General features: G+C 39.4%; 1 protein-coding gene across 2 annotated transcripts; it reads left to right on the top strand.

Annotated features, from left to right (window-relative positions):
- Window positions 1–4: 4 nt before the first annotated feature.
- Window positions 5–5,873, top strand: LOC113030890 (sorting nexin-12). 2 transcript variants are annotated; one of them, XM_080307216.1, is made up of 5 exons: window positions 34–443; window positions 1,879–1,974; window positions 2,266–2,390; window positions 2,707–2,797; window positions 3,337–5,873. In XM_080307216.1, the coding sequence occupies exons 1-5, from the start codon at window positions 279–281 to the stop codon at window positions 3,340–3,342; spliced, it is 483 nt and encodes a 160-aa protein (XP_080163342.1). In that variant the 5' UTR covers window positions 34–278; the 3' UTR covers window positions 3,343–5,873. The 2 variants fall into 2 exon arrangements, with proteins under 2 accessions (XP_026038464.1, XP_080163342.1); XM_026182679.2 differs by lacking the exon at window positions 3,337–5,873 and having other exon boundaries at window positions 5–443; window positions 2,707–3,238.
- The last annotated feature ends 5,330 nt before the right edge of the window (window positions 5,874–11,203 follow it).

Here is an 11,203-nt window from a genome sequence, read left to right as displayed (position 1 = left end):
CAATCAGCAATATCTGTGTGTCCATTAGAGGGAGTGCGGAGTGTCCCGCACAGTACGGAACTGAGTCAACGCATTTTTCTGATTCAAGAAGGGTAGGGTAGGGCGCAAGGCGGCTGGCCCCCGCAAAGAGAGCTACACAAGTCGGCTACTTCCCCAGCTGAAGCGGTCAGCTATCGAAAGCAGTTGATGTCTTCAGATGACATTTAAGACTTCACTGTGTATTTAGTTGGTTTGACGCTAATTCTCCGTTGGTCGTCTGAAAATCACAACCCGACAAAATGTCAGATCCTGTGGTGGCCGACACTCGCCGGTTGAATTCCAAGCCCCAGGACCTGACTGATGCTTACGGTCCCCCCAGCAATTTCCTGGAGATAGACGTTTATGATCCACAAATCGTTGGAGTCGGACGGGGCCGTTACACAACTTACGAAGTTCGCATGAGGGTAGGTATCGAGGCGTAAACCTCAAACACCTTGCAGCATTAGCTTTTGGCGCTAAGCTAACTCTTAATTACAGTACCGATGCTAGCCAGTTAGCCACGGTCACCGTGCCGTTACGTTGTCGCTATTCGTCGTAGAGTAGCTCGAGGTGGGGCGCGAGTAAAAATCGAGCAGCTGGGACTGTCAGCGGCCTAGCTAACATGTAGAAGTTTCTTGAAGGTATGCTAAGGTGCAATTACGGGAATGTAAGCAGTGTCACTAGTTCAAAGTCAGTACCGTAGTTTTTCCTCAGCTTACAGTATTGTTTGTGAGCTAGTCTGCGTTAAGTAAAAGGAAACTAAATAAAACATTAAAACAAAACCAGGAATTTCCAGCAGACTCCGGGAAGCTAACTGCTAGCTATATGTGATAATGCGCTGTAAAGTAAATTAAGACTGATTTAATGTTACATTGTTTGTCTGTCTGGATTTCTAGAGCTAAATACATCAGTGGATAGTATCTGGATATATGAAGGAGTAACCAAACGTTATTCGTACATATTCTTCGACAGTTTCATATTGATATTCAGAGAAAAGCTGAATGAAAAAGGCTAACAGTGTTGGTGTTTTTCTAAAAACCGTAGAGCAAAACGCATAAAAGTGTTTTGTGATTATTGAAATATGAAGAGGTCGAGTTAAATGTTGGGTTTTTTCTATAGTGTTGCAAGGAAGTTTACGGTTCTCTGTAAAGTGGCTTTTATTTGACTGTTGTGAAATTGTGTAAGTCAAATTTAATGTAACAGTCACAAGTTTTAACTAACTTGTTCACTAGAAAGACGGCTAAGCTTAAAAGAATGTGAGACGTGGGAAATCACTAACACAGCTAATTCTAAGGACGTTTCAGGAAGCTGATTCAGTGACACAACACAGACTCACTATAATTGTGTAATTGAATGTTAACGTGCCTGCCTTTCCTGCAAATCATCATTTTGTGGCACTGTGGAGAGTCTACCTTGCACAATATGAACAACTTACTGTTCTCAGTGCTTGAAAATTGTAATAGACCATGGTAGGGAAGATTGGGTCAGGGGCCTGTGGTTAACTAATAATTACCAAAAAGCCATATCAGTCCAATTAACCCTCACTGGGATCAATAGTGGAAAGCAGAGGGTCGCTGCAGTCATAATCTGTGCTTTTACAAGTGGCTTTAATTGCTTTTCAAATAAACAAAGTATAGATAAATTTTTTTCTGTACAGAACAAACCTTTGCCAGTTATTAGCAGATCTGATTTGTAGCCAGATAAAAGATGAGTTAAAGCTTTTAGTGAAATAGGGGAAGAAAACTGATAATAGTTGGAATTGTAGTGCAGGTCCTTTCCTTACATATCAGTTGCCATCTCATGCAGATGATTGAATTTCAAATTAACCAACATGTTTTGTTTTTTGCCTTCTCTTTGTAGACGAACCTTCCCATTTTCAAATTAAAGGACTCCTGTGTGAGGAGAAGATACAGCGACTTTGAGTGGTTAAAGAATGAGCTGGAAAGAGACAGTAAGGTGAGTGAATAATAATTAACAATGTAAGTGCAGAGATTGCATTGTGTGACTTGACCATATAAAATAAGTAATCTGATCATTATTATTATTTTCTGAAACAAAAATATGGTGATTAAAATGTTTACATGCGCTTGCACGGCTATTCTACATGAAATTGTTATGAGGGCCCAAATTTGGCAGTGGAAATGTCTACGGTGTTGACTTTGTTTCATGTTGAGTGTGGACTTTTTTCTCCTTCTTTTTTCTTTTTTTTTTTTTTCTGTTCTTTGTGTCGACCCCTGCCTCCTTCAGATTGTTGTACCACCTCTGCCGGGCAAGGCCCTGAAGAGACAGTTGCCCTTTCGCAGTGATGAGGGTCTTTTTGACGAGTCATTCATTGAGGAGCGAAGATCGGGCCTGGAGCAGTTTATCAACAGGTCAGTTAGTCACAAAATTACATTATAGGCGGGAGTCTTGGGTGGAGGGAGACGCGAGCAAGACTTCATTGTGTTTTTTCTATCGCTGAACTTGTATCAAAGCCATTGCTGTCGTTTCTTTAAGTTTTTCTATCCACTTTAGTGAGCTGTTTGTTGTCAAAATTGTGTAGCCCAACACAAGGCTTAATCTAATCTGTGCCTGGGAAAGGAGAACCAAGCAACAAATCCATGGCTGCTTTTCCACAGCGTTCCTGAAAAGCATTTTAAAATGAGCAGAGAGTGAGTTTACAATGTTTGTTTCTGTGTTTCTGTATAGAATTGCAGGTCACCCCTTGGCCCAGAACGAGCGCTGTCTTCACATGTTTCTTCAAGAGGAAACCATTGACCGTAACTACATTCCTGGAAAAGTACGACACTAGGGTTATTGAGGGATACGGGCAGTTGGGGGTTAAACTGTTGGGGCTGTAGAACGGACTGCCTCTTGCCTTCTCTTCCCTCCTAACTTCTCTTAATCTCTCTCTTTGTCTGTCTCTTTCTTTCACTCTGTGGATATTATTGCAAAGTCATATCGTCTTTATCTTGGAGTTAGAGCATGAACTTTGGCAACACATAGAACATGTTGACGATGTTTCAGACAACTTTGACTCCTCTCTTCCGTGTGCGTTTATTTTATAACTGTATATTAAGAAAAGCACCTGTCAGTAGCATTCATAATATCGTTAATATTTGGCACTAAATAGTAATTTGCAGGAATGGAAATGGTGTACGATACATTCAGACTTTCCACAGATGAGTGTCATATATTCATGATTGTAATATAATGTGAATAAAGTAGAATAACGTCTAAATATGTGTGCTGGAGCTAATGTGTACCATAAGGATGCATGCAGACTGTAAATGAGAATTCTGATCCTGTTTTGTTCTTTGTTTTTGTTTTATTTTTTAGGTATGAATGAAGTAAGTTTGCTTTATTTTATTCTGTCTCTAAGAGCTTTCTGGAATTAAAGGTGGTTGCATGGGCACTAACAAGACCAAAGGCGATAGTTCACAAATACTTCAGTAAAACAAAACTTAATACCACATGTTAACAGAGATCTGACTGCAATCTGTCATTTCACTTTGTAAGTACAGCCAGACGTGGTCTCTGGTGCATTATTAAAAACATGTTATTCCCCCCCCCCCCCCCAAAAAAAAAAGGATAATGTGATTGTGGTGTGTTGCAAAGGTGACGGTACTCTGCAAGCCAGTTTTCAAGCGTTTCTTTTCTAACAGTAACCACTAATGTAAATGGGGTTTAATAAGAGTGCTGAAGTTAAAGCGTTTCTTCTAAACTGGCTTGCAGATGTTTCTCATTCCACAAATATCAGGCCAGTGGAAAGACAAACCACCACTAGTATATGAGTTATGTGAACTATTGTTTAACAGGGATTAAATACTGTACATCACCTACAACCTCAGCTCTTTTAAGACATTTCTTGTCAAACTAATTCAGATACACTGTCATTATCAATCACACTAATCCCTGGCTGCATGGCACACTTGCACGCTTTCTTTGCAGTACATTTGTGTTAGCCTCGCTGATCAAACTCTTACACGACTCTGATCACAGTTATGTTGCTATACCTGTTGATTCTGATCTATTTTTTTTTTCTTTTCTTTTTTTTTTTGTTAAGATGTTTTTTGTTTTTCTTTTCAGACTTGGATACTGTACATTTGTACAGAAATATCTACGTCTGAAAAACAAATCGGCCAATTGTACCATCATGTAAACCTTGACACAATATGTCCTGCATTTTGTGTACCAATCAAATGTTTACATGTGCAGTTCATTAGACAAAGTTTATGACTAATGAACTAAATCAGTTGAAGTTATTGTCCATACATATGGCAGCAAAAAAAAAAAAGCTGCTTATTGGTCACATAAGTCTTAAAACGGACAGCATCATGGCATATTTTGGGCCCCCCCCCCAAAAAAAAAAAAAAAAACTACGTTGCATGATGCTTGTTGGTGGCATGTGCTGCACAGAAGCTCAGGAAAGCACTTTGCTTATGGAAACTGCATGAACTCCTCTGTAATGTACCATGTTAAGCTTGTATTAGATTTGCAATCACAACTTCTTTACCTGCCTGACTGATTGAATAAGAGTCACTTATCTTTCAGTCCAGAAAGGTTTTAGAGTAGAAATGGTTCTCCTGATCTCCCGATGCAAGTAAAGAGTAGAAGTTTGCACGTCCAGGGTAATTCCTTATTATTGCCTTATACATCTATACTACTATTAAATGACAGACACCCCAGTGTTGCACTTCTCTTCAGTGTTTTGTTTTTTGTTTTTACTGTTTGGCTGTAAAGCTCAAGCAACTCTAAAAACTGCATGGTACAGATTAAACGGGTCTGTCTTGTAAGTGAGACGTTGAGTCTCAACGGGACTACCTGTGTAAATAAACGTTTAAAATGTAATGATGAATGAAAGTAATGATGATCTGAGAAAAGCTTAGTTGGTGAAAAATGATGCAAAAGAACAGGAGCTGTCATACTGTATGGACCCAGCCTCATCTGGTCATCATGTGATGCTTTCTGCAGATAATCACATTAGTCAGCGTTTATCATTAGGCTCTATTTAAAAGAGTGTCAGTCAAAGAACACTGTCGATTGCACGTTGGTGTATCATTTCTCATGTTTTTTTTTTTTTTTTTAATCTCTCCCTTTCTCTCTCACTGCAAAGACGGTACAGTCTGCTGCACCTGCCCCGTGTACATTTATTTCTACATCACGTCATAAAGCTGATGTCAGACCTCATAAGTGTCAACGATGTAGAGAAAACACAGCTTTCTGTTCCTGGAATGAAACTTAAGAGATCCAATGTATAAATTGTTTGATGTTGTATCTTCATTCAGTCATTCCACTTACTGTATGTACACTATTTTTGATCTAATAATCAGTGAGGAAAACCATATATCTTTTTAGCCATTTTTTGTTTGTTTGTTTTTGTTTACAATGATTGTTTTTGGAATGTCGTCTTTTTTTTTCCATTCGATTACTTTAAAAAGAAAGTAATTTCTTGCTCTTGTTTTCTTTTGCTAGCTGAGATGTGATTTTGATGATGACCTCCCAAAGTCAAGCAACATGTAGCATCATAAAAATGATGGCGACTCCAGTCACTCCAGTCGCTGTTTTCTCCCCTGAGTTTGATATTTCTGGACATGCTCTTACACAGGATTGTTTCACAAATACTTGTTGAGTTGGGCAAATAACCGTGTCTAAGCACTGTGATAAGAGATTTGTTATATGAACAGACATTCATTGTTTAAAGGCAGTAACAGCATTTGGTTTATTGAGCTATAAAATGAGGCTTGATTTTCTTTTTTCTTTTCACCTGTATTCTTCTTTCTCTCAGCATTATCGTGAAGTGTATTAATACGTTGCCATCATTGCAGGAACTTCATTGTTAATTCTGTCCACTAATTAAATTTCCTGCTGCCTGCTGTGTGCTGTCTCTTTTGACTTTTACAGCAGAGAAATGGGAGCAAAAGTCAGGAAAAAAAAAAAGTCAGGTCAGTGAGCAAGAGTAAGTCAGAGGAGATTAAATGATTGTAGGCTGGCAGGTCTTAAGTTATTCTTTATATCTTTAGATTTGTTCTTGTCATTTTTTTAAAAGTGGACTTGAGGATTAGTTGTTCAGGATTTCTGAAAGACCAGGTTGCATTTACGGGGAATAGTTTCTTTTTGTGGGGATAGGTTAATTGGATAATCCAAATTGCCACTAGGTGTGAATGTGCGAGTGAATGTGAGTGTGAATGGTTGTCTGTCCCTGTGTGTTAGCCCTGCGACAAACTGGCGACCTGTCCAGGGTGTACCCTGCCTCTCGCCCTATGACAGCTGGGATAGGCTCCAGCGCCCCCCGCGACCCTGAAAAGGATAAGCGGAAGCGAATGGATGGATGGATGGAGTTTCTTTTTGTTTTTGAACTACTTAACACTGAGCTATGATTAATTCAAGCATAAAAAGGCACCTAACCCAATGAGCTAGTGTTGTTTACACATGAAAGCCAATTTGTTACCAGCAACCTGGCACAAAAAAAACATTTGTTCCCAATTTTTTGTTAAGTATGAAAACAAACTGACAATCATGAAATTGCACTTTTGCATCAAGGTGATTCACAAACAGCTATTAGCTGAAAACTTGGCATATATTATGGCATGCAGTGTGTCCTTAAAAAATGAGGAGAAAAAACGGTGGCAGTTTAAAAAAAAAACTACAAGCAGAAATGAATAATTTGTGAAAGTAATTTCCATAAGAAATCCAGCAAAGACCTGACATAGGACCTGAGAGATACATCTGACGCTTCAGTTGCTCGATCTACTGTTCGCTGCGGCCTCGTCATGTCTTAGTGAAAGGGTGGCCGTCAAGAGGCCATTCTTAAGAAAAGGAAATGGGGAGAAAAGGCAGGTAATTTGTTATGCCATATTATACAAAAGATTTCTGGTTTTAAAGGAGATGATCAATATGACGTCCTCTGTACATATTGTCAGGAAAAGGTACAACAGTGACTGCAGCCATCTGTAAAACACGGTAAAAGCTATGGTTCAAGGTGATTTTGATCCACCATGCAATACCATCTGGAAAGTTTCAGGTTTGCATCCACTTTGTTTTTCCCCATGTCAGTGATCCCAGACACACTGCTAATGTTGTAAAAGCATAGATAGAAAACCACAAAAAAGCAGGTTCAGAGCCCAGATATCCTCCTTATCGAAGTATTGTGGGATCATCTTGACAGAGAATGCTACAAAAGGGAGAAACATCCAAGGAAGAACTTTAAATGCCTTTAAGAAGCCCGAAGACTACCAAACTTGTCCAGAAGGCCGCATAAAGAAGTTAGAACGAAGCTTGGCTAAGAGAGTTCAGGCTGTGTTGAAGAATAAAGTGGTCACACCAAGTATTGACTTTTAAGCTTGATAGAACTCCTGTTTTCCTAGTAAAATATAAAGAAATTAAGGGTGGCTCAAAAGACTTTTGCAAGTGGTAATTCTCTGGATGAAAGTATCTTCTTGATGTCAGAGGAGAATGGGCAGACTGCTTCGAGCTGATAGGAATGCAAAAGTAATGCAAATGGGAAAATGACAACTCTTTACAACCAAGATATACAGATGAGCATGTCTGAATGCACAAGATATCAAAAAGTAAACAGATGGACTACAGCCACGCTGGGTGTTACTTCTGTCAGCTAAGAACAGGAAACTGAGCCTACAGTTTTCACCAAAATTAGACAAGAGAAGATTGCCTAAGTCTTGATTTCTGCTGCATTCTGATGGTAGGATAACCATTTGGCGTAAACAAAAAAATGGCCTTAAACAACACGAAAGCATGGATCCATCCTGCCTTGTATCAGCAGTTAAGTTTGTACCTAATGAAGTGGCCAAGGAGTGTATAACGTTTAGTTGTAGTCAGTTTACACTGCAGGTTTGGAGAAAACTGGAACTCAAACTGCCAGACTACTTTCAGCAAAGGTTTGTCAGGGTGTTTGTAATTCTCATTAGCATAAGCAACAGTGACCTAAAAGCTTGTTTTTATCTGTGACACACATGACCACACAAAGCTGCCACAATGTTGATACAAACAAACAAAATTTAAGCAGAGAAAAAACAGCATGTAAGTGTGTATGCATGTATGCATACAAGTCGTTTTAGGTTTTACCTAAGACGGTTTTTAAAGTCCTCTAATCGTTTTCTTGCTGAGGTTGTTCTTCAGGAAATGCCGGGATTAAACGGCGTAGGGAAATTCTCGCCACAGGTGGATTAACGTTGTCCCAGAATCTTGTGAGCTGCAGGTGATCCAAAGTAGGCATGACTGTAATTAGACACAACTGTTTCCACATGAATAAAAATAAGTCCAGTAGGTTCATAGAGAGCACAGCCTGTGTGCTACACAAGGCTGGTAAAAGAACACTGCCAGTGTTTGATTAACAGTGCAGAGTTTTGCGTTCTTAAATTAGTTTTTAGAGGGTCTGCTATTTGTAAATTATACAAAATCCCTCTTTAAGTGTGACACGCGTGCTGTTCTATACCTGTTACACTAATTGTAACATTACAGCACTCACTCACAAAAAGATTCACAATAGATGTTAAAATTGTTCCAAAATTAGAATCTTTTAGTGAACTAAAGAATGTGCCTGAACAATGACATGCATGCAGCGGCCATGACCTTCCTCATCTGTGAGCACAGTGACCTATAGAAGACGTGAGCTTTGAAGTGTTGGCCTTGTCCTGAGTAATGATAGTGTGCAGACAGGATGGGCACGCAGGGCCAAAGCAGAGATTAGGTGGTGTTTGGTTAGTCGTTTTAACTGTGGAGCCCAGTTTGTAGCCATGACGCTTGTTGTATTTGCTGAGACACCCAGTTGGGTTAGCCTGATAAAGTGGAAGTAAATTGAAAGAGCAACTCAAAGCACAATGGCTGGGTAAGGACAATAGGTGAGACGAGTGGCTACTATAGTGCCATCGGACAGCGAGAGCAATGGGTGCACAGGAAGAAACTGCAAGAGGTAGCTCTGTACATAGACTCTTTCCTGTTGTGTCCAGTATAACAAAAACAAACATTTACAGCAACAGGAGCCCCAAAGACACCTTTTCAGTTCATTTGGTTTGTGGCGGTGGTGCTATAAATGTCAACAGAAAATCATAACATAACCAAAAGTTTAAAACCTTACAGGTGGGCCCTTTTTTATTGCTAGTCCTTTATATCAAAGTTGTAGAGGAGCAATGCCAAAATGCTGCACTGACTAGATTCCTGAACATTTGACATTAACATTATATGTCCAAGTCAGAGATCAGGAAATATTTAAATAAAGACCCATTCCTGGAATATCTTTCCCATTATATACAGCTGTAGTCAAAAGTTTACGTACACTTGTATGAAGTATGAATGTCATGGTAATTTGGGGCTCCATTTATTTTTTTGAATTGTTCTTTTTCCAGAGTGGAACGATTGTACAGTGGATCTATGAATGACTTTACAAAACAATAATTGAGGACACAAGTTTGAATTTATTTTGGATTTTCTCTGATTCACTTCAGATCAAATGTATACATACAGGCTCAGATATGTACATACACCTCTTCTAATGTTTGTTTAAATGTCCCTTAGCAAGTTGCACCTCGACCAGATGTTTTTGGGAGCCATCAACAAGCTTCTGACATAATTCCGGCTCGATGTTTGACAGGTTTTCTTTGCAACATTGGTTAATTTTAAGTTCATTTAAATCGGCTGTTTTTTTGGCACTGACTCGGCTTTTAAGCCACAGGGTGGAGGCTGAGGCTTTTGGGAAGGCCATTACAGAAGCTTAATATTAGCCTGTTTTATCCATTCAAAAAAAACTGTCCTGTTGGAACATCCAGTTGTGTCTAAGTTTCAAGCATCTAGCTGTTGATATGACATTAAGGAAAGAATTTGGAGGTTGTCCTCCTTCTTCATTATTCCATCCACTTTGCGCAGTGTACCAGTACCTCTGGCAGCAACACAGGCACATGATGCTACCACCAACGTTCTTCACAGTTTGTACAGTGTTCTTAGGTTTGAAAGCCTTACCTTTACTCCTCCAAACATACTTCTTTTCATTGTGAACAGCTCAATCTTTGTCTCATTTGACCATAAAACTTTTCTCCAGAGGACATTTGGCTTGTTCATGCGGTCAGACAGAAATTTCACTTGAAGTTGAAAATTCTAATTTTGGAATGAGTCTTCTTATTGGTCGGCACCCTCTCAGCCCCTGGTGTTACAAAATTCACTTCACTGTGAACAGTGATGCTGCTGTTCCAACAGTTTCCAGATAATGGCAGGCTTGAGCCTTGGTGGTTCTTGGGTTGTTTCTGAACATCCTAATCGATTTCCTCTCATCTGAGGGTGACTGGGTTTTCTTCCAGATCTTAACAAAGTGGTGACACATCCAAATATCTCACACTTAGATTTGTTTGAACTGATGATCCTTGAGTTGTTTAGAATCCACTGACAAAGTCTTTCCTCACCAATGAGAACAGGCTTTGCCATCGTCAAGTTAAAAGACAAAGTTCCTATTTTTAAAATTTGTATATTGTACAATCATTCCACTGTGAAAAAAGAACAATTAACAAGAAAACAAAACAAATTAAAAAAAAAAATACTTAAAAGCCCCAAGTTACCATGACATTCATGTCCAAGAAGAGGGTTAGGATGTAAACACGTGTCACAGCAGTGGAAATATTTTGCTTATGTGCCATTCCTAAGATCAGCATTATACTGTAAAGTCCGCCTGATGCAATACTGAGCTATCTTCTATGCTTTTTCAAAACTACCACTGAGAATTTTGTTCACTCTGCGAGGCATTTCTTTAATTCTGATGCCACTCGGTCTTCACGTTGCATCAGACGTCACAGATGATGCCACACAGACCAGCACTCATCCATGCAGCTACACACTGTAAACTGCAGTGCACACACACACACACACACACTGCAAAGAGGCAGCGAACATTATCTGAATTTCATCAGGCCACATGTGAGATGACATTTTTTATTATTATTATTGCATAATTAAACCTAAATAAGTGTGTATCATAAGAGCAGCTCGAGCTAAAATTACTTTATTTGACACCATTGACCTTCAAGAATGTGCAGGTCACCAAGTGCACATACACATGAAAGAAATTGTTTATATTTCCCCCCTTTTTCTTTTAATCTGTGAAACAAAGCAGCAGCGGATATAGTGCACGGTCGGAGTCACAGCCTATACATAGCTTTCCACGAGGGGCGTCCAAATATGGGCATCGCTACTACAGCATGCG

Source organism: Astatotilapia calliptera, chromosome 10 (assembly GCF_964374335.1).
Source record: "Astatotilapia calliptera chromosome 10, fAstCal68.1, whole genome shotgun sequence".
In the NCBI taxonomy this organism is placed as follows: Eukaryota; Metazoa; Chordata; class Actinopteri; order Cichliformes; family Cichlidae; genus Astatotilapia; species Astatotilapia calliptera.
The sequence above is the reverse complement of the archived record's forward strand: the minus strand, read 5'-3'. Positions and strand labels throughout refer to the sequence as shown.